General features: G+C 55.6%; 2 protein-coding genes across 2 annotated transcripts; one reads left to right on the plus strand and one right to left on the minus strand.

The window, feature by feature from the left end:
- Positions 1-7071: 7071 nt before the first annotated feature.
- Ckb (creatine kinase B) lies at positions 7072-10037 on the minus strand. The gene is made up of 8 exons (XM_050154764.1): positions 9905-10037; positions 9440-9647; positions 9097-9251; positions 8887-9019; positions 8582-8753; positions 7867-7990; positions 7541-7730; positions 7072-7460 (listed from the first exon to the last, which is right to left on the minus strand). The coding sequence occupies exons 2-8, from the start codon at positions 9630-9632 to the stop codon at positions 7282-7284; spliced, it is 1146 nt and encodes a 381-aa protein (XP_050010721.1). The 5' UTR covers positions 9633-9647; positions 9905-10037; the 3' UTR covers positions 7072-7281.
- A 1279-nt stretch (positions 10038-11316) lies between these two features.
- Trmt61a (tRNA methyltransferase 61A) lies at positions 11317-21039 on the plus strand. The gene is made up of 4 exons (XM_050154765.1): positions 11317-14709; positions 15155-15514; positions 18273-18539; positions 19928-21039. Exons 2-4 carry the CDS (start codon positions 15184-15186, stop codon positions 20200-20202), a joined length of 873 nt encoding a protein of 290 aa, XP_050010722.1. The 5' UTR covers positions 11317-14709; positions 15155-15183; the 3' UTR covers positions 20203-21039.
- Positions 21040-21953: the final 914 nt, after the last annotated feature.

The raw sequence follows: 21953 nt of genomic DNA on the forward strand, positions 1-21953 counted from the left end.
TCTTCAAAGTGACTTTCAGGACAGTGGATCTTCATAATGAGATCCTCTTGAGAGGGGTCAGGGGAGAGGCAGTGAGGCTAGCTAGCACACAGGTGCCAGCAAGTGAGAGGCTGTTGGTGCTCCTCAGACAGCGCTCCCTGCAGGACACTGGAGTCCACAGTTGGCTGCCTGCCGTCCCCACCCTACAACGTAAGGCTTGTAGGGAAGCTCCATCTCCTTTTCTTGCATACACATGGGTGTGCTTTGCCAGGCTAGCCATGTAACTCATGGCTCACAGCTAGGTAAGAATGCTCCTTAGTTTTCTGCCTTGTTTTACTTTCGGGGATTTTGTTATGATTGTTGCTTTGATTTTTTTTTTCTTTTTTTAGTTTTTCAAGACAGGGTTTCTCTGTAGCTTTAGAGCCTGTCCTGGAACTAGCTCTTGTAGACCAGGCTGGCCTCAAACTCACAGAAATCCACCTGCCTCTGCCTCCCAAGTGCTGGGATTAAAGGCTTGCGCCACCACTCCCTGGCTGTTGCTTTGATTTTTGAGATAGGGTTTCTCAGCAGGCCTTGGCTAGCTGGCTGGCCTGAAATTCACGTCTCCTGCCTCTGTTTCCCAAGTACTGAGATAAAAAGGTGTGTACCACCATGCCAAGCCCTGGGTTTCTTTACTTTTGTTTTTATTTGTTTGTTTGTTTGGTTGATTGGTTGGTTGGCTTTTCAAGACAGGGTTCTTCCGTAGCTTTGAAGCCTGTCCTGAAACTAGCTCTTTAAGACCAGGCTGGCCTCGAACTCACAGAGAGCCGAGTGCTGGGATTAAAGATGTGTGCCACCACTGCCTGGCTTTTGTTTGTATTTTGAGACAGATTTTAGCCCGTGTTGGGCTGGAACTCACCATGTAGCTTTTCTAATCCCAAACCTAATTCAGTCTACCTAAATACTGGAGTTACAGTATGACTGAGATTAAAGGCATGTGCCACCATCTCCCAGCTACCATTTGGATCTCAGCCTGTGAAAAAGTAGTAAGCCTCGGCCTTGGGCATTGGAGGAGCCAGTGCTTCCTCACGTCACAAACCATGATTCTCCTCCATGGGAAAGCCTCATCTGTCCCAAGGGCTCACCTTGGGGGATGGACTAGACCCCAACAATCTGTGGCCAAGGAAACATGCCACATAATGGTTTTTCCCCCTGGCACTGACTTTGCTTGGCTGTGGGTCTTTTTATGTCAGTGTGGGTAAGCTGATTGGTTGCAAACCCAGAGCTCCTTATTTTCCGAGAACCCTGGGTACTCATCTTGTGACTCCTGGTCATTGGTAAATTGGGGCCTTGTGGAGCCTCACTAGAATGAGGAATAAATGGGCTGGAAAGATTGCTCAGCAGCTAAGAGCAATTGCTGCTTCTTGAGGGAAGCTGAGTTCCTAGCACCCACATCAGACAGCTTCGGCTGCATCTCTATCCAGTGTGTCCAGTGCCCCCTTCTGGCCTCTGCAAGCACTTGCACACATGACACACAGACACATATAAAAAATATATATGTATATATATATTTTTTTTTTTGGTTTTTTGAGACAGGGTTTCTCTGTGGCTTTGGAACCTGTCCTGGAACTAGCTCTGTAGACCAGGCTGGTCTTGAACTCACAGAGATCCGCCTGCCTCTGCCTCCCAAGTGCTGGGATTAAAGGCGTGCGCCACCACCACCCGGCTATAAAAATATATTTTAAAAAGAGAAACGAGGAGGCTAGAGAGATAACTCAGCGATTAAGAACACTGACTGCCCTTCCAGAGGACCCAGGTTCAATTCCCAGAACCCACATGGCAGCTCACAACTGCCTGTGACTCCAGTTCCAGGGGACCCAATACCCCTGGCAAAACACCAATGCACATAAGTAAACGAGAAGCGAGTGCTCCTGTGACTCTTGCTGACTGACCACACCCAGCTGTCCTTACTCTCCAGAGCTAAGCCATACCCATCCTGGGATCTCGGCCGTTCCTGTCACACCTTCAGTGCTGTACCCTCAGTGTTGTTCAGGGCTCAGGAAGCTGGACATCTGCTTCCTGCACTGCCCCAGACTTTGCTGTAATCAGGACTTAAGTATTGAAGATTAAGTTCAAATCAGAAGATTGGGAGGGGGAGGGAATGGTTAACTGCTCAGGGCCCTTTGTCAGTTACGATGTATCTCTGTTGATTTGGGGGAGGGGGCTACTCTGGAATACCTCGTGCTGATCCTAGAGGTGCAAAAATGGACAAGGTGTAGACTCCCCTATTGTTGAGAAGCTCAGTGTCCAGGCAGAGAGGGACAGACTGGGTCATGTAGGAGGCCAAAGGGTAGCACCAGTAGGACAAAGGCAGAGATGACAGGCACAGGAAGTGCAGCGGAAGAGGGAGGAGCCGTAGGTGGGAAGGCACCACAGAGCCCAGCTCATCTCCCGACACCAGCAAGTCCTCAGTAGGGTATATCTGAGACAATGCACTTCTTAGGGTACTCCATCCTCAGGACTTCACTACAGAGTGACCTGGCTCCTTGGGGAATATGTGTGCCATTCCCAGACCAAGACAGACCTCACTGTAGGGATGACTGGCTCCAGAGATCTGGAAGAAAGGCCTGACATGCAGCCTGACTCTGCCACGCCTTCTAAAGCAAGATTTGCACTGGCTTGCCTCCTCGAGGGAGTTGCCAGCAGGCGTGGGCCTTGCAGACACATTCTCACAGCAGTCGTGGAAGCAGCAGATAGTTATTTTCATTGGCACAGTCCCAGAAGTCCTGGGTAGAGGAGCCTCAGAGCTGGAGCCTCCAACCTCAGGAGGCCATTTCAGACTACCTTGGTGTTCTGGGCCTGTACCTGCCGCTCCCTGCCCACTAGCCACACCCCTCCCCCATCCTATGAGTCCTAGGGAGCGGACCCTGTTACCCTGCTGCATGTCCTTTTGTCATGGTGGCAGGAAGTGTACCACACATTTTGCAGGGTTGCATTACAGAGTGGACTTAAGCAAACACTGAGACTCTGCTAAAGAAGCAAAGTCGTGTCATCCTTGACTGGAGGCCAGAGAAAAGCAGCTCCTGGCCCCTTCTATCCAGGACTGAGGAAGAGGTGAGGCCTCTCTCAGGCAGCAGCTGCTCAGGCAGCAGCGCAGGTGGTCCCTGGCAGGCCAGAGTCCACAGCTCCAGGTCTGGCTGGGATGAGCTGCCCTTCTGTCTGAACATCGGGTTCATCCGAGTCCCCTCCACATGCACAGGGCTGCTGAGTAGACAGAGGCACATTTTTCAGAACTAGACTTCACTTTCAATGGAACAGATTTGTTTTGGAAGACCCTTGGCATGGTCAGCACGAGGAAAGGAAATGGCCAAGCACACAAGCTAAAGGGAACACTGAGGCAGCTTCAGAATGCACTGGAGCAGGACCACTTTGCTGGTATAAGCCCGGTAGAATATGCAAAATGGAGCCCTGCTGTGAGGTGGACACAAAGCCACCAGACAGCCTGACACTATCAGCCCAACCTAGTGAGTCATTTAAGCGTAGATAGGCCTGGGGCCACCCAGAGCCTGGTCTGCCTCCATTCCACCCACGTTCCAACCCCAGTGACCCCAGGCCTGGCCTGCTCTGCAGTGAGGCTGCTGTGGCGAGCTCTGGACCGCCGGTCCCAGTTGATCCCTCCCTGGAATGGTTTAGGCCCCATACAAGTTCCCACTAGAACCTAGTGACTAGGTGGTACAAACAGGATCCCACCTGCCACCTGCATGCTTCATACTTGCATCCCAAGGTGGCTGCTTGAATGTCAGTCTTAGCACCTAGCCAAGCTAAGGACCAAAGCGTTGTCCTCCTACCAGGGTACCATAAGCCAACAGTACTTAAGAGTCCTGGCTGGCCTGGAACTCAGATCCACCTGCCGTGGCTAAAGGTGCATGTCACCACACCAGCTACTTTTCATCTTTAAGTGGGAACTATATCTGACAAGGTATGGGAGTCAGGACGTGAGCCCCAGCCAAAACCCTTGCTGTGTCCTCAGCAAAGCAGAGAGCAGTGTTGAAGAGAAGTGGGAAGTTGCCTGACCCAGACGTGGGTCCCAGCTTCTTAGGTTGTTACTGTGGAAGAGAGAGTTAACCTGCAACCCTGTGAGTGCAATGGGTAGCTGCCTTGGACACCTGGGAGGCTTGCTAAGTACCAGGCTGGTCAGGAAGAAGTGCAGTGTAAGGAACCCTGCAGGCAATTGCAGCCTTCTAAACTACTATTGGGAGAAGCAGGACCCACCCCTGAGAGTCCTGAAAGCCCCAAAGTTAAAAAGCAGGGGAAGTAAGCCCATGACTAGGTTTAACTGAGCTCCACTTGACCTAGAATCTGAGCCTCAGTTTCACCATCAGAATAGGGTGGCAGTGGATTCCTTCCTGGTACTGTTTTAATGGACTACCTACCAACTGTGATACATTAAATTCTTAGAATATAAATAGAAGAAAAAAGAACAATACTCCCAATTTTACTGGGGTGAGGCTGGGGCAATAGCTCAGTCAGCAGATCTCTAGTAGTACAAAGCCCTTAGTTTAATCCTAAACACTGTACTGCAAAAGGCACAGTAGCGCACGTCCATAATCCCAGCTGCCACTCACTGGAGGCAAGAGAGGGCTGGGGGTGTCGCCCAGTGGCAGAGCACTTTATCTAGCGTGTGCAAAGGCCCGGGTTTGACCCTCAACAGAGCGAAAAGCATTGCCTTATATAAGCAGTGCATGTTCACTGAAGGAAATTTGGAAAAAGAAGTATAAAGAAGGAAATCACCTGTTCCCCCACCACCCACAGCCGACGACTGTTCTGGGGGTTTTTCCATACATAATCTGTGTGGGATCTCGGTACGAGCTGTTTTATAACCCGTGCTTGCCTCTCTGCTTCCTCAGCCTGTCTATACGCCAGTGAGTGTGAAGTTTGCCGGAGCAAAGTGGGAGGGGTGGGGTTGGCTGGGCTCTTTGCAGGTAAACAGCCCTGACCAGTTCTTTCCTGCTCTAAGCAGTTGTGTCTCCTGGTTATTTCTGTAGGCTTAGAGTCTTCCTAGTCAGTGTCTAGAAATTCTCTCAGTGCCAAGGTGGCGTTGGGGGAGGGGTTCTGTTAGCGTGGGTGATTGGAGGTTAGGAACCCCACTTACAGAGTCTCGGTGGACAGAGCACTCACCCCTCATCCCTATCAAAGGACAACCCCAAGCAGTGGCTGGTGGCTCCAACTTGAAATTCTTCTCTGGCTGTTCCTGGCAAGAAATCAGGGTGTTCCCAGGTGTGCGGGGGACGCTTAGTGTGACCCAGGTGCCCTAGGGAGCTGTGCCCCACCCCTGCCGCCTAGGTGCACGGTGCCTTCCTCCTTGCATCCACCCCCAGGTTCCATCCCAGTAGGGCGAAGCCAGGCTCAGTGAATTCATTTGACTCTCAAATCCAGAGGAAAAGAAGGGCTATTTGGTGAGCGCAGGCAGGCAGATGGAGCCATCAGAGTGGCATGCGTACAAACCCTGCTTCAGCCCCAGCTCCAGTGCTGCTTACAGTGAAACACGCAGCACAGAGCAGAGGGGGCGCAAGCACCCAAATTCTCCTGCTGGCTGGAAGAGTTTGGGGTACGTAGGAAAGCCCAGATACCAGGAGAATCCTGAGGTTCAAAATCTTTTCAGGCTAAATTCTGCCCACTGGGGTCTTCCTGGATGTGCAGTGAGGCATGCATAGACAGAGTTGGGTTCCCACCTGTAGTTCTCCAGATCCTTAGGGTCTGGGTGGGGAGAGGGATGCTCAGTGCTCTGCCCACTTCCAGTGGGACACAGTCTGTCTTCCGTTCAAGGGGAAGGAGGAAGGGCAGTGTTCCAGGCAGTTATAGGAAGCTGAACCACACTGCAGGGGTACTGTGTTCCTGTCTCCTGCCGTTCTGTTTTTGTTTTTGAGGTTGTAACAGCAGACATGGAGTGTTTTGGCCATACATGTCCCCTTGTGCCTACTGTCCCTGCCTGCATCCTTCCCTGCTTTGTCCATGGAGGTGGTCGAAGGACCGCTTCTTGTCACCAGACTGAAGCCTGCAGCGTGGCTGGGCCAGCCACTGGTTGGAGGACATCAAAGCTGAGTTGATGCCAGCCCCCATCCTGGTCTAGCCTAGGCCCCCGGCCTTCTTGACAAAAGTGCTAGCTAGGAACTAATTAGGACATCCAAGGAGAGGAGCACTCCCAGGGGACCTGCCTTGCCCTGCGCCCAGCCTACCCAACGAGGTGGATGAGTAGTATACCATGTTCCAATGTCCGTGATCTTTAGTGGACAAGCATGTAGTGACAGCGACCAGTAGGTGGCAGCACAAGACTCATCTTGGAGGAGGCGCTGTGTGGGTGGGAACCATAGTTCCAGCCCCTGGGTTGATGTCCTTTCTCACTTTCAAATGTGGGCCAGATCCCTTCATGAGGCCCAGCCAGGATAGGCCACCGGGAGGATGGCTCTTTAGGCAGCCCAGTCTTCTGTCCAGGGCCCCCGATGTGAGCCTTGGAACTCCTTCCCCTTGACTTGTCCATGATAGGTCATAGCAGAGTTACTGTGTCTCCTAGATGACGCGGCACAAAAGCTAGATGAATGGGAGCACGAATGTCTCCTCGCAACCATCGGGGCCCTGGAGAACAAGCTGTAAATAAAAGGGAGTGGCCTGGAAGGACCCTGCTGCAGTCTGCAAGGGGCTGGAGGGCTGGGCTCAGGGACCAAGAGGAGGCCGCTGAGCATCCCCAAGAAGAGGATGGAGGCTGGAGGAGGTGTTGGAGAAGGGTGGGGCCTGGATGGGGGGGGGGAGGAAGCAAGGGGCAAGGGGTGGAACTTTGGATTTCCAGGCTGCCAGGAAGACAGCAAAAAGGAACTGGGAGCGGGTCAAGTTTCTGACTCCCTCCTCTGGCTGGAGCTGAGGAAATACTAGGCTCCACCCTGCAAAACGGAGTGTCCTTAGATGCTCAGGCTGGAACTGAAAGTCTTAAGAGAGCACTTCCCTCCCTCCCTCTCCACCCTGTATCTTCTATGGCTAATATGCCATCTTCCAGTTGGCACAAATGGCCAGCCAGGCCACTCACCCATGTCACTGTCCCTAGGAAAGGAGAGGCACAACTCATGAGACATAGGGCAGGCCAAACCCTAGTTTATTTCAGTGTCAGCAACAGCTTAGCCATCAAAAAAATAAACTCTACGCAGGACGACGGAAGTCTCTACAGCGAGGCTAAAGGGCTCAGCCGCAGCGGCAAACATCAGGGATGCATGGCGGGCATTGCCCGGGTATTAGGTTAGGAAGCAGCAGGCTGGTGACGGTGAGGGCCAGGCTTCACTTCTGGGCAGGCATAAGGTCATCGATAGGCTGACCCTGCTCAAGCCGCTGCTCCATCTCAATGAGTAACTTCACTCCGTCCACCACCATCTGCACCAGCTCCACCTCCGAGAAGCCTAGGCGGTCCGAGTTGGAGACATCGAAAACTCCACCAACAGCAGCGGTATCCACACCGCCTAGGGAGGGGGAAGACAGGTCAGCAGAACCAAGGAAACCCGAACCCTCTGCCCCCTCACCTGTGCTGCCTGCCGCTCACCTGTGCCTCGCTTCTGAAGCCTCAGCCGCTTGAGCACCTCCGAGAACTTCTCATGCTTGCCCAGGTGGGGCAGCTTGATGTGCACACCTGCCCGCAGGCCAGTGCCCAGGTTCGATGGGCACGTGAGGATGTAGCCCAGGTGAGGGTTCCACATGAACTCGTAGTTCTTGGACTTGAAGAGGGTTTCAATCTGGAGGTGGGGAAGGGAGAGTTCAGAGGGGAAACCTGGCTGGAAGCCCCAAGGAACGCGGGGAGATGTGGACTCTGGGTTCTGCCCCAACCCCTCCCAGGAACCAAGCCCCTAGAGTGTGGGCACCAGGCCTGACCTGGGTGAGGCCAGTGCAGAATCGGGTGAACACTTCCTTCATGTTGCCCCCTTTCTGCATGGAGATGACCCGCAGGTGGTCCTCCTCGTTGATCCACACCAGAAAAGTCTTATTGTCATTGTGCCTGGGGAAGGAGTTCAGTCAAGCCAAATACCCTCCCAGAATACGGTCTTAGATCACATCCAAAACGACACCGTATGGGTGACTCTCAAACAAAAGAGCTTCCAAAGTCACGGAGGTGCTTATTCTAGAGAGGTACAGCAGTGTGGGCTGTCGCCAAGACTCCCATCCCAGCCACACTGGAGGGAGACAGGGCGAACAGGGCACCAATCACGTGGTGTGTGGCAAGCAAGGGACTGAAGCAGGCGGAGCAGCCCCCCCCCCCCCCGAGGAAGCACGCCTCCGCCCTCACAGTCCGCAGGAGTAGGAGCCCTGCCCGGACGGGTGCGGAGGCTTTTGCGTCACTGGCACCTGGCAGAATCCCGGCGGGGTATGGGGGTGAGAAGGAGGAGAGAAAACAAGAAGCACCGGCTCCCGAGAGACTGGTCACAACCCTTAAATCCCTGGAGACTGCGGCCTCCCGCAGGTTCTCACACACCTGCGGGATCAAGGTCACCTGCGCGGAGGGCTGGGACAGGGTGACTCCAAGCACGGAACTGTGAGCTCAGGCCGGGCTCCACCCTCCGGCGGACTGAGGGGGGGGGAGGGCTCGTACCATATACCGCGAGCATCCGGCCAGTCGCGGGCCATGCCGGAGGCCAGCAGCAGAGGCGACACAGGCTTATCGAAGAGGAAGTGGTCGTCGATGAGCTGCTGTTGCTCCGCTTCGGTCATGCTCTTGAGCGCGTAGTACTTGCCTGACAGGTCTCCGTCCAGGCTGGATAGGGCTGCAGAGTGCAGGGTTCAAGTCTCGGGTGGGCGGGCAAGTACCCGGCCCCAAACTGTATCCCCGCGCAAGAAAGGCTGAACCTTTGACCCTCTCAGTCCCAGCTGCTCTACGGGCAGATACCAGACCCCTACCTTCTACTGCCAGCTTCTCGATGGCGCGGCGCTCCCCGCGGCTGCAGTGCGGGGGGAGACAGAAGCCGCGGATGCTGCGGCCCGTGCGCACCCGCGAGCTCAGCACGTAGTTGGGGTCCAGGTCATCGCCGCCCTGAGGACGCAAAGTGGTGGCGGGAGTGAGCCCAGAGGCCCCTCTCCCCATCACGCCCTGATCCGGCAGCCCCGCACCTGCAGATTGTCGGGGTTGAGGTCAGTCTTATGCTCATCGCTGGGCTGGTAGCCGCCATGCCGGTCCTCAATGATGGGGTCGAAGAGGTCCTTGAACACGACGTAAGTCTCCTCGTCGCCCGCCACTGCACCCACCGTCATGATGTACGGGTGGCCTGGGGGAGGGGCGCGGCGACAGTGACGTCACCGCCAGGCTGGAGCGAGCTGCCCAGACCCCTGCGGCTGAGCGCGGGAAGGGGATCGGGGACCCCAGCCCGCCAGAGGTTGAGGGAAGGGCAGTGGGACCCTTGCCCTGGGGTTTTTTGGGGAGACGGAAGTCAGACGCCTACAGGGGTGTGCATACCCGGATTGTCTACGCCAGTCTGAATGGCGTCGTCCAACGTGAAGCCGCTTGACGTGCACTTGGCACGGAGCTCGGCATACAGCTCCGGGGTCAGCACCTTGGCCATATGGTTGTTATGGTTGCTCAGATCAGGGAACTCATCCTCGGCCGGGAAGCGCAGCTTCTGCGTATTATGGCTGTTGGAGAAGGGCATGGCGGCGGCGACGGGCTGCAGGAAAGCGCAGGGTCAGGAGGTCTGCACACCATCCTCCAGGGACCTGCAGACCGCTCGGGACCTCCGTGGCTTCCCCCGGACGATGCCAAGGTCAGCGGGGTCTGTACCGTCTGCACCCGACGCCCGTGCATCCCTGGTCCCGGGCGGGTCCGGTGCGCGCTCCCGGCAGCACGGCTGCGCGTGACACCCCAATCCCGCACCCCTCCGCGTGGCGCCCCGCGCGGTTACCCCTGACCCTTGGACCCGCTCACCAGGATGCCGAACAGAGCGGGGATGCAGAGTGCCCAACCAGCTCCAGGCGCAGCACAGACGAACGGCGGCCGCTTGCTGCTCCGGAGCTCTTAAGGGACGCGTCGCCAGCAGCCCATTGGCGGCTATTTATAGCCCATTCATTCTATTGGTCCGCGCTTTGGGGTGGTGCCGTTGCTTTGTCCGTGGCAGCAGCCCTTGACACCCCCTAGCAGCCCACCCCAGCGGTCCCCGAGTCTCGACCCCGCGTAGCTTAGTTATCCCCCGCGGCGCTCTCGCAGGATCCCCAAGGCAGAAACCCAGGGCCTTAAGTATTCTTGGTAGACCTGCTTCACACACTGCCTCGCTGCGGGAAACTGAGTCTGGAAAGCCTGCTGGTGCTGGGGCTCCTGCCTTCCCCCTCCTCCTCCCTTGTCTGGCAGACCGCGGTGGCAAGGGGCCTATCGAGAGCTTCCAGGTCTTTAACATTAGGTACGGCGTCCATCCACTGCATCCAGGTGGTACTAAATGGCTCAGAGCCACTGACCTTCCTCAAGGTGCCCGCAGGCATCTCCTGGGTGTTCTTGATGCAGCACCAGAGGCGCAGTCTGGCTGAGGTCCAGCCCCGAAGCACCCAGGGTGTTCTGACCTTGGGCGGACTCTGAGGAACCGAGCCAAAACACTTGGACTTAGACCCTAAAAGATTCAAGACACTGAGCTGTGAGAGATTGAGAATTCAAACCTCCATCCCCTGGCCCTTAACTCAGGAGACCGGTTCCTACCACCCCACCCACAAAGACAGTACCCACAGTCGACAGGCAAACGGAGTGGAGAAAGCACCAGTTAAAAACAAGCTCACTAATCAGAACCAACACACGGAAACAGTCTCTCTTCCCCAGCCTCACACACCCAAGTATGAGGAAATGTGGACGGCTGACCCCAGACAGTGCCGGCTGTGAACTCCTCTGTGAAGACAGACATTCGCACCCTGCCTGCAGCTGCCAGCCACTTCATCTTTTCTGGAAAGTAATTTGGCAGTATTTATTATAATAGAAATATGGTCTAACTCCATGACCTAGCAATCCCAGGAATTCTAGGAATCCAGACTAGAAAGGACAGTGTCCCTTCTCTGCAGATAGATCAGGATGTGTAGCGGGAAAGACTAGTTCCGGTTGGACCTGATGCTGGTCTCTGAGGAGCGAGGGCACTAGCCGTCGGTGGAAAAGGCTGCAGAATAGCGGTTGTGCCGTTGGTAAAATATAGAAATGAGCTTTCATGCTTAGTGTCCTCTCACCCCCCCTCACTCACGGCTGTGCAAAACTAGGGAGCCTCGCTGGGTGGTGGTGGCACACACCTTTAATCCCAGCAGAGAGGCAGAGGCAGGTGAATCTCTGTGAATTCAAGGCCAACCTGGTCTACAAGAGCTAGTTCTAAGACAGGCTCCAAAGCTACATAGAAAGCCTGTCTCCAGAAAAAAAATCTAGAGAGCCTCTCATTCTTGTGCATTTGACAGAATCCGTTCAGGTGCCAGATGCAAGGAAGACAAGAAGGAGGTGAACAAGGGGATTGGATCTCTGCCTTCCTGCCAGAGCCGGGCTGCCCTGAGAGAATGCCTGCAGGAGGGATGGCAGGAATCCCAGGCTTGAGGGATGATGTGCTGGAGCTTCAGCAGAAGGCTATGGAGCAGAGAACTCAGGGCAGAAAGCCTGCCTGCTGGCCTGCCTCTACCCGGGTCAGCATGAAGGACCACAGCTGCACTGTCCTCAAAAACAACTAGTGAATCCACCTGTTCTCTCCCTTGCCTTGACCAGTTTCAACCTCTTCTGTTTGAGACAAGAGCCTGTAAACCAGGCTCCTCCTGCCTCAGCTTCCCAAGTCCTAGTATTATAGGGTTGAGCCACCGTGCCCAGGTCAAGTCACTATTTTGTAAGCCAATTAAAACAACCCCATATAGGAAAGTACGTGCTGGGGATGGTGGTGTCCAGCTCCTTTAATCTCAGCATTCAGAAATTAGAGGCAGATGGAATTATCTGCGAGTTAGGGCCAGCCTAGTCTACATGGTGAGTTTCAGGACAGCCAGGATTACATAGAGACCTTGACACCCCCTCCCAAAAAAAAAAAAGGTATGTGGAGACAAACACCTATTATGCCAGCACATAGGAGGTGGAGGCAGGAAGATCAGGAGTTCAAAGCCAGCCTGGGCTCCATGAGCTCCTGTTTCAAAAAAAAAAAAATCCCCAGGCTAGACAGCAGGTGTGCCATAAGCTTATAATCCCTGTATTCTATGCCCCCTTCAGCCTCCTCAGAAATATCTGCAGCTGCCAACCAGGGTACCTACCCCTCTCAGGGAAACTAGTTCGGCATGAGCCCCAAGTGCTCAAGTTTCTGTCTGTTTCTAGAAATAGAGAGGAAGCAAACTTGGTGTCCAGGCTTAGGTGGGGGTAGGGGGTTCAGGACTTCCTCTTTGTCTCCAGCATTTACAGTTTCTCTGCCTCCTCCCCTCCCTTACCCACCTCCCATCTCCCTGCGAGGACAAGGCCAGGACTCTAGTAAAGGTGAGGAACAGAAGGCAGTTAGAAGTCTGTCCACCGTGGCAGTGAACCACGCCCAGCACTGGAACAGGTGCCTGTGACCTTCAGCCTTGGTCTCGTTCTAAGACCGAAACCTAAAGGAAGATTGGCCGCTGAGAGAAAGAAGTACTGGCTAGGACGCCCAGATATCCCCCAGTGGTCCTAGGGTGCCTAACTTTGGGGGACAAACAGCAGAGACAACATCAGGGTAGAGAGACGAAGGGCCCTTCACAGCCTTTAGACCACATATCGGTGTGAGGTCCCCCACTTGGGGGGCATTGCTCAGAAGTCCTGGAGGCCCTCACAGCAATGGAGAAAGGTCAGGGCCTGCTTATCCAGCCTAGACCCGACTGGGCCCTCTGCTATCCTTGGCAATCACAGTAGCTGCTTTGGCAGCTTCTGGGCAAGAAGCTTGGTGACATCACTCAGTAGAATTATGATTCCATCTCCTTAGAAATCACCCAAGTCATACATTGACCTCAGGGCCTCAAAGGAGTCCCAGGAATTTTCAGCACTGTCCAGCCCAGCAGGGCAAGTATAGGCACAGGCAGATCCAGGCTCTAGGTTCCACATAGAGGCCACTCTCAGTCCTGTGCCCAGGGTGCATTGCTGCTTCGCTGCTTCCTGGCTCGTGGAATGCAAAGGGGAAGTTGGCAAGGGTAAAGAGAGGGGCAGGGGCTGCAGGGCACAGTGAAACAGGAGGCTATGCCAGTCAGAGGGAACTCCTCTTTGTTTTTATGGGTTTTGTTTCTTTTTTGAAACAGGATTTCTCCTTAGCTTTGGAGCCTGTCCTGGACCTAGCTCTTGTAGACCAGGCTGGCCTCGAACTCACAGAGATCCGCCTGCCTCTGCCTCCCAAGTGCTGGGATTAAAGACGTGCACCACCTTGAAAAATCCAGGCTGAAGCTAGGCATGACGATAGCTAGATCTGAGAAGGTGGACTGGAGAAGGGACACAGGAGGGACAGGGATACAGCAGTGGACAGCTGGGACCAAGGGAAAACCCCTGTTGAGCTCATCTAGAGACATAGTCAGCCCTGGTTTCCATGCCGCTGAGAGGCTGGGGAAGAGGAACCTCCGAGGAGGAGAAGTGGAAAGTCTAACTCTCCAGAGGAGCAATTAGGGTGTGGATTGGGCTGCGCACCATCAGGGAGTGAAGGAGCCTACTAGAACAGGGACTGTGGAGCCAAGGGCTGGGATGTCTCAGCTAACGGCTGTGGCTTCCCAGCCTGCGAGACCAAGAAAGCCTCATCCTTCCTGGCTACCAGATCAAGGCCAGCTAGGGAAGAGACCTGGAGAGGTCTAATGTCAGGAACCTGGGTTCCTTCACACAGAGGAGTCCCACTAGCCAGCAGGACTCTAGGAAGGGCATGTTTGTGGAACCGGGCCACCCCCACTTTGCCAGGCTACAGTAGCCTGGTGGCTGGGGAGTGCAGCCCAGAGTTGGTCACTGCTACCGGTTCTGAGTAACTCAAGTCTCATGCCCTCCAATTCCACTAGCTGAGGACCGCAGGAACGCTCTTCACTCCCCACCCCAGCGCTCCTCCCCTCTCCACTTCCTGCTCCACTCCGGGGAAGAACCTTTCCACGGGGGCTCTGATTCAGCTCTGCTGAGACAAAACACTCCTACAGCTTCCCCTTTCCACCTGGTCTCCAGCAGCTCCTTCCCCAGGCCACGCGTGAGCCCAGTTCATCCAGCTCTCAAGATGCCAGGGATAGCAGGGCCTGGCCTGGGGCCACTTTTGCGGAATGCTGCGAACTACCCCTGCTCCTTATACTTGGCCTGGCCCTGGCCAAAGTCTCTGGGTGTCCCACCGCTGCCTCCGATTCCACTTTCTAGGATTCATCCTGGGCTCCAGGCAGGGTGTTTCGGAGCTGATTGCAATGACGAAACCTTCTGGTGGGCTCTAATAAGGAAGCCCTGGGGTTACACAGTTGTCAAAGTGCACTTTAGGGGTAGGCGTATGCAGCGGGCAGAAGCTCCATGCTCTGGGCAACCCTAAAAGGCGGCACGCAGACAAACCGCTGGCGAGGAGAGGACTTTTATTTTGCACACTGCTCGGATCTCTTAGGCAACGCGCAAGTATGCACAGAAGACCACGGGAGTGGAGACGCCAGCCGGGAAGCATCCTCTCGGAGCGCGCAAAGGACAGAGCAGTCTCCCAGCAATCTCTGCGTTGTTGGCGTCATCAAAGACGCGCCGGAAGTGTGGCTGCCGCTGCGGAGCCACGTGTGGAGCAGAGAGCCGGTGTAAACTGGGTGAGTTTCGGAGCTGGCATCTGCGCCTAGGGTGGGAGCGGCGCTCCGGGCCTGCCTGCAGGTCCCGTGCAGAGAAACGTCCGGGCCGTCGGGATCCCGCTTGGGGTACTCCGGGTAAGGGGTTCCGCGGAATCCTGGCTTGGAGGTGACTTCGCTCTCCCCCTTTGCACGCCTCTCGGAGGCCACCGTCTTCACAGCTGAGGAATAAGGACTTTGTTCTGGTCCTTCTGGTGTGTGAATCGTTGGGCCTCTACTATTGTGCGCTGACTCGTGTGTTCTTCCAGACCTAGAAGGACTGTATTTGTCTGGCTAGGGTGCAGCTCTGTTGGGTTGCCCCATACTGCTCAGAACCCGGGCCCCACAGACCTCTACCTAAACCACAGATCCTCATCCTGCCTCCTGGTCCTCTGACTTCACGCCTCACGCCCACACACCACTTCTCCAGGTCTCTGACACTTGGCAGATGTTAACACCATGAGCTTCGTGGCATACGAGGAGCTGATCAAGGAAGGCGACACAGCCATCCTGTCACTGGGCCATGGCTCGATGATGGCAGTGCGTGTGCAGCGTGGGGCACAGACCCAGACCCGGCATGGCGTCCTACGGCACTCAGTGGACCTCATTGGCCGCCCATTTGGCTCCAAGGTGATCTGCAGCAGAGGCGGCTGGGTGTATGTGCTTCACCCCACTCCTGAGCTCTGGACTGTGAACCTGCCCCACCGCACTCAGATCCTCTACTCCACCGACATTGCCTTACTCACCATGATGCTGGAGCTGCGACCCGGTTCTGTGGTCTGTGAATCAGGTGAGCTCCTCTGGTGTCTTCAGAGCTCAGCACCTACATAAGGTGGGAGTCAGACCCACAGTTAAGATAGTTTGCAGTCAGCCAGGAGGTGGTGGCACGCATCTTTAATCCCAGCACTAGGGAGGCAGAGGCAGGCGGATCTCTGTGAGTTCGAGGCCAGCCTGGTCTACAAAGCTAGTTCCAGGGCAGCCAGGGCTGTTACACAGAGAAACCCTGTCTCGAAAAAAAAAGTTTGCAGCCAAGCCATCTTGCAGATGTGTGCTGAATTACTTGGTTTCTGTTCTAGCAGCTCCACTCGGTGGGGAGGGAGTGACTGCAGGGAGTGAGATGACATCTGATGGGGACTGACCTGGGTGGGAGGAGGAAGAAGAGGGGGCAGCCGTGCCCTCTGAGGGTCCTGGCTTGCTTTGATGTGGCAGCAGGCTTGTTTGGTGCTGGCCAAGGTGCTGACTGCTCGTCTCTCTGGCCTTCCTGGAAGGAGGCTGATTATCCCAAGAGCTCATTGTAGTGAAAATTCAGCCCCACACACACTCACGGTCAGCCCCTCACCTAGTTCCAGTGAAGATTATCAACACCGTCACTGAGACAAGGACAGGAGGGAGGAGTAGAAGTGCATGAGCGCCAGCTGTCTCTCACACACACCCCTAGGTGCTGTGACCACTGCATGCTGCAGTCTATCATGTATCTCCCACAGGGATGAGTCCTGGACCAGATGTGACTAGATCCTTGGTGGTGTGATTGTGGTGGGCTAAGAAACTGGGGTTCGGGGTCACTACAGTTCCCGTTCCTCCTATCCTGGCATTCTCTCCCTGCAGAGGGAGACAGTGGACAGCAGAGTTGAGCGCCAGCCCTAACAACTCTCTGCATGGCCTGTAGTAGGCACTAGCCTCTCTCCGGCCCGCACCCCTTTTCAGTCAGCACACTCCTGTGCTCCCATGTGGTACCAAGTTCCTGCCCTCAAAAAGACAAAATAGGCAGTGAGCCTGGTGACCATTCAGTGCTACTGATTGTGAGAGACTTATAATCGGGGATGCGTGGTTGAGGATCCCCAAACTCAGAAAGTCAGGGATCTGAGAAGGTGACCTTTGAGTTAAAAATGATGAAGTGCGACCAAAAGCCAAAGAAAAGTTGTCGAGGTGGGGTGCAGTGCCTATGCGCACGCCCCAGGTGGGGTGCAGTGCTGGTGTGCATTGGCAAGAAGGCCACTGGCTGGGGCATGAAGAGGAACAGAAGATGAGGTTGGGAAGCAAGAGGGGGCCCTTCAGAGGGCTGTTAGGAGTCTGGAGCCGCCCTTTAATGGGAAGGTAAGCCCGGTCACTGTGCAAAGCATAGATCTGATTGACAGTGGTAAAAAGAACAGAGGATCCAGGTGGTTGGTGGTGCACGCCTTTAAGCCCAGCTCTTTTTCTTTTTTTTTTTTTTTTCTTCAAGACAGGGTTTCTCTGTAGCTTTGGAGCCTGTCCTGGAACTAGCTCTTGTAGACCAGTCTGGTCTCAAACTCACAGAAATCCACCTGCCTCTGCCTCCCAAGTGCTGGGATTAAAGGCGTGCGCCAACAATCCCGGCTTAAGCCCAGCTCTTGAGAGGTAGAAGCAGGCAGATCTCGTGAGTTTGAGGCCAGCCTGGTCTACAAAAGGGAGTTCCAGAGTACATATTAACAGAGAAACCCTGTCTCGAAAAAAACAAAAACAAACAAACAAAACACACAAAGGAACAGAGGCAGGACCAGCGTCTGCAGATAACAAAGAGGGAGGGACCTGGTGGGTGAAGCCCAGAGGCAGGAGAAGGAATCACTGATGATTTGGGGTGGGATGACAGTGGGTCTTGATGGTGGGTGACTGAACAGTCTCGCCCCTGTGGTGGGTGTCACTTCCTGGGTCTTGGAGTGATCAGACTTGGATGGGGTCTAACTTTGAGCTTAGGGTTTTTTGTTTTTGTTTTGTTTTATGGTTTTTTGAGACAGGGTTTCTCTGTGTAGCCTTGACTGTCCTGGAACTAGCTCTTGTATACCTGGCAGTTCCTCTGCCTTTCGAGTGCTGGGATTAAAGGTGTGCGCCAACTGCCCGGCTTAGGTTTGGGGGGGTTTGTAAGAGCACTGCTACATGCTACAGCGGGATCAAGAGGGTACACTGCTAGAAATGGTCACCAAGCAGGAAGAGGCAGTTACAGGGTGAGTGGAGGCACAGGCTAGCACAGGTCCTCGAGTATATGAAGTCAGGTGAAGAAGGGTAGCCCTGCTTCTAAGGAAGAGTGGAGGCTTTTGAACAGACTGGTGACATTATGGGAAGGGTGGAGCTGGTTGACTTTAGATCATGTGAGCTCAAGCAAGAGCAGGTAGAATTGCCCCTGTGCAGTGGGGGTGGATTTAGCAGGGTTGGAGGTGTGGGGAGGATGAGCTGACCACTGACCTGAGTGAGTCAAGGAGCTCACGGGAGGAGGTAGAAAACATGAGGGACAGCTGTCAGTGAGGCTCGTGGATTGGCCACAGTTTAGAAGAGGCTAGGTCAGGATGGGACAGGCCAGCGCTAGCCCTGCCCAGACTCGCCTATGTCCTTTCCTGTGCCCATTCTACACAGCCCGGTATCCCAAACCCAGGGCCGAGGCTGCCAAGAGCAGACAGAGCTCGTGATTTGATACACCCTCTGACCCTGGGGTCAGCTGTCCTCTTAGGCCTGTTTGACCTTCTTCTTCCCAGATGGGGAGCTGCTGTGGGTGGGTGTAGTCCTCAAATGACCCTTCAATCCTCTTGTCCTGCCAGGCACGGGCAGCGGCTCTGTCTCCCATGCCATCATCCGCAGCATCGCCCCCACTGGCCACCTACACACAGTGGAGTTCCACCAGCAGCGGGCCGACAAGGCCCGGGAGGAGTTCCAGGAGCATCGCGTGAGCCAGTGGGTGACTGTGCACACCCAGGATGTGTGCCGCAGTGGCTTTGGTGTCACCCATGTGGCCGATGCTGTCTTCTTGGATATCCCATCACCCTGGGAAGCTGTGGGCCATGCCTGGGATGCCCTCAAGGTTGAAGGTGTGTTGGAGTTCATAAGGGTGCTGGTGAGGGGCTGAGCTTCTGGGTCATCTAGAACCCAGGGAGTTCGAGGTTCCTGTAGGCCACACAGTAGCAGTGGCCAGACCAGGGCTCCTTTTGGCCCAAAGTGAGGACTGACTTGGGCTGGCTAAAGACCAGGGTTAGGGAAAGATGGGTCCCATTCTTCAGCCTAGATAGGAACTCACTGAGTCCCAGGCCCTGGCAACTCCAGTGCAGGCAGGATCTATAAGACAGGACTCCAGGCCTGGATCCAATATGGAGGTCATAGGCAGTCCCCTGCCCCCAGCCATCTCCTGCAGACTCCCCACACCCATGCTGCAGAGTCAGGCAGCTGGACCCTTTTAGGGAAGATGCTGTGGAGGCGGAGCAAAGGGGAGGCCTGGAAAAGGTCGGCCCTGGGCCAGAGAGACTGCTGGTGAGTCCCCGGGATTTGCCTTTTCTGGAGAAGAAGCAGGCTTGGCAGAGGGTGGGGGAACCTCTGAGACAGGCACTGCCCAGATCCCTGTGTCTACTGAGGAGGCCTGGAGCTGGGAGGGGAAGCCTGGAGGTCCACACCTGAAGGGCCCTGATGCAGGGTCCAAACCGGGCAGGGGAGCCTCCACAGAGTAGGCCAGAGGCACCTGTGCCTGTGTCCTGGGTCTTGTCCCATGTCCCCTTCTTCTGGGCTCTTTCCCAGATCTGCATACCTTTTCTGTATGCCTGGTGTTTATAGCACTGCCTGTCTCTGGTGGCTTCTGCTCTCTGTGCTGACATCAGGCACAGTAGGGGACTACTTCATACCTGCCAGGTGTCCTGTGTCAGGGAGCACTGTGGGACATCTGTACACACTCCTTCCCTGCCCTGACTTGCTCATGATCCCCTGCCAAGATACGGATAGGGTGTCTCACAGTCTCTGGGCAGGCTGAGTGAAGCCTGTGGGCTGCCCCAGTGGGAGGCAGCAGGGAGGAGCTCAGACTGTGCTCTCTTTAGGCTCCTCCTGTTCCCAAGAGCCACCGACAGCCTCTAATTTCCTGTGACAGCAGCCGCCCACACACCGCCCTATGCTACCCTATTGTTAGAGCTATTCTTGGGCCTGACTCTGACAACCCTGACCCCCAGCCCTCCACTGCCTCCTACAAGGCAGGCTAGCGATGCCTGCTGGCAGCCAGGGAAACCCAGGCATCTTGGGCTTAGTTCTGGCTGCTGACCTGGGCTCCTGCAGGGAGGAGGGCCACATGGGCCAGCAGACAGGGCACAGCTCTACAGCTTCCTCAGGCCCCTGCATGGTTCCTTGGTCTGAGGGCTTACAGTCTGCAGGCAGTCTTGAGCCAGCCTTAGGTCCAGGGTGGCTTTTGGATGCCCTCTGACCCCGGGTCTTGCTCCTGCAGGTGGGCGCTTCTGCTCCTTCTCTCCGTGCATCGAGCAGGTGCAGCGCACGTGCCAGGCACTGGCGGCCCGAGGCTTCACCGAGCTCAGCACCCTGGAGGTGCTGCCGCAGGTCTACAATGTGCGCACCATCAGTCTACCCTCGCCTGACCTGGGAGCCAGTGACTCAGAGGTCAGCGCGGGCTCTGATGCCAGCCCCTTCCGTAGTGGCACACCCATGAAGGAGACTGTGGGCCACACTGGCTACCTGACTTTCGCCACCAAGACTCCAGGCTAGCAGGCCTGGGCAGGAATACCACGAGCAAGCAAGGAGGCCAGAGGCTGCCTTATATGGTCAGCCACCGCCTGTGAGGCTTGTGTTTAGAAATAGTTGGCAGGGTTGGGGGGCAGGGGCCTCCTGGGTAGTTGAGGGGGGTGAGTAGGCTGGCCCTGTTCAGGAGGGAGGCATTGCCGTCTGAGAGGGAAGCCTCCGCCCCATCACTGCTCCCCACAGGCTCTCTGTTGTCAACATGAAGTCCCCTCTGCCAGAGGCTCTCCTGGTTGCTGAGACCAGATGGTACAAGCTGACGGCGGAGGAAGCCCTGGGCACTGCTTGAAGCCTGGACTGACCTACAGGGACAGTGAACTGTCCCTTCCCTGGTAAAGGCTCCAACCACTGGTGGTCCAGAGCTTAGCCACAAGCTGTGGTTGAGCTAACCCAGAAAGCCTGGCCCTGCCTTTATCTCCTCTGTATCCCTGGGGCTGGAGCCAGGCTTGCCTGGGGATCCAAGGAGGTGACCCCATAGTCTTGGGTCACATGTGAGCGCACTTGTGCCCAGGATCCCTGATGTGCTGTCCTCTGGGACTAGGCTCGTCCTGTGCAAAGGGAGTCCAATAGGCGTCTACGCCTCCAGTGATCTCTCAAGCCCATGTTGGAGCTAGGGTCAGAGAGGGGCCATGGAAGAGGTGGCGCATGGCCTAGGAGCTCTGGCTATGGCCCTGCTGCACATGTCACCTTGGGGCTGCCCTGCGTCTGCTGCTGATGCATGGAACCAGCCTTTGGGAGAATTGTCTGTGTCCTATTGGCCCCTGAGTGTACCTAGTGGAGCAATAAATGTTCTGTCTTACCCCCTACCGCATTGACTGTTCTTCTGCCTGCTGAAGGGGCTGTCCTTCGGCTGGTACCCAGGCCCACTGCCCCACGCTTGGCATCTGATCTCTGTCCTTCCTCTCTATTCTGAGGGGTGCTGTCCAAACTCTAGGACATCAGCCCAGGGCTCTTTACAAAGGCACAAGTGTGGCCACCTCTGCCCCCTGCAGAAACGGCCTCCTGGCCCTGGAGGTGAGTACTGGGCCTCTGGCTCGGCACCAGGCTTCCCTCTGCAGCTCCTGTTCCACGTCCCTTCCTAACTCAGCGTTCCTGGTGCTGACTTTCTAGTTCCCATTCCCTGTGCAGCATCAATTGTAAGTCACCTGTGGACGGGAACTCCACGGCTCGGGAGGCACATGCACCCTCAGGGCCTGGTCTCGGCGTTAACATAATGCCCAGACTGGAGGGTGTGAGAGAGGCCCCTGGGCCATGTCGCTTCAGTGCCAGCAGTTCCTAAAAGGCTGTAAGCCGTGCTCCCTTGGCCCACTCACCCTGCCTGGCCCCGCGTTCTCTGCTCGGTTATGGAACACGTAGGCCAGTAGCCAGCAAGGCCCAGGATATCTTTTTTCCCTATGGAGCTCACAAGGCTGGATGTCATAAGGGAGTTACCAAGGCCTGGGTGAGGAACTGTTGCCAAGGCTGGAAAAACCCCATCTCCCTACTGTCCCGTGGGCGAACCAAAGTCTGCTTTTATAGTTTGTGGGCCTTGGAGGACTAACCCAACCCCAGTTCACCTCTGAGCCCAGCTCAGACTGGAGCTCCAGCTGGTACAGAACTTAGCTCTGAGCTTCGCACCTCAGGCTCTGCTCAGATCTACAGAACTTAGCTCTGAGCTTCGTACCTCAGGCTCTGCTCAGATCTTCCTCATTTGTTTGGTGATGGAGCAGGGTTTCTCATTG

This window comes from Alexandromys fortis, unplaced genomic scaffold (genome assembly GCF_014885135.2).
Source record: "Alexandromys fortis isolate MF-2015 unplaced genomic scaffold, M_Fortis_MF-2015_v1.1 scaffold_91, whole genome shotgun sequence".
In the NCBI taxonomy this organism is placed as follows: Eukaryota; Metazoa; Chordata; class Mammalia; order Rodentia; family Cricetidae; genus Alexandromys; species Alexandromys fortis.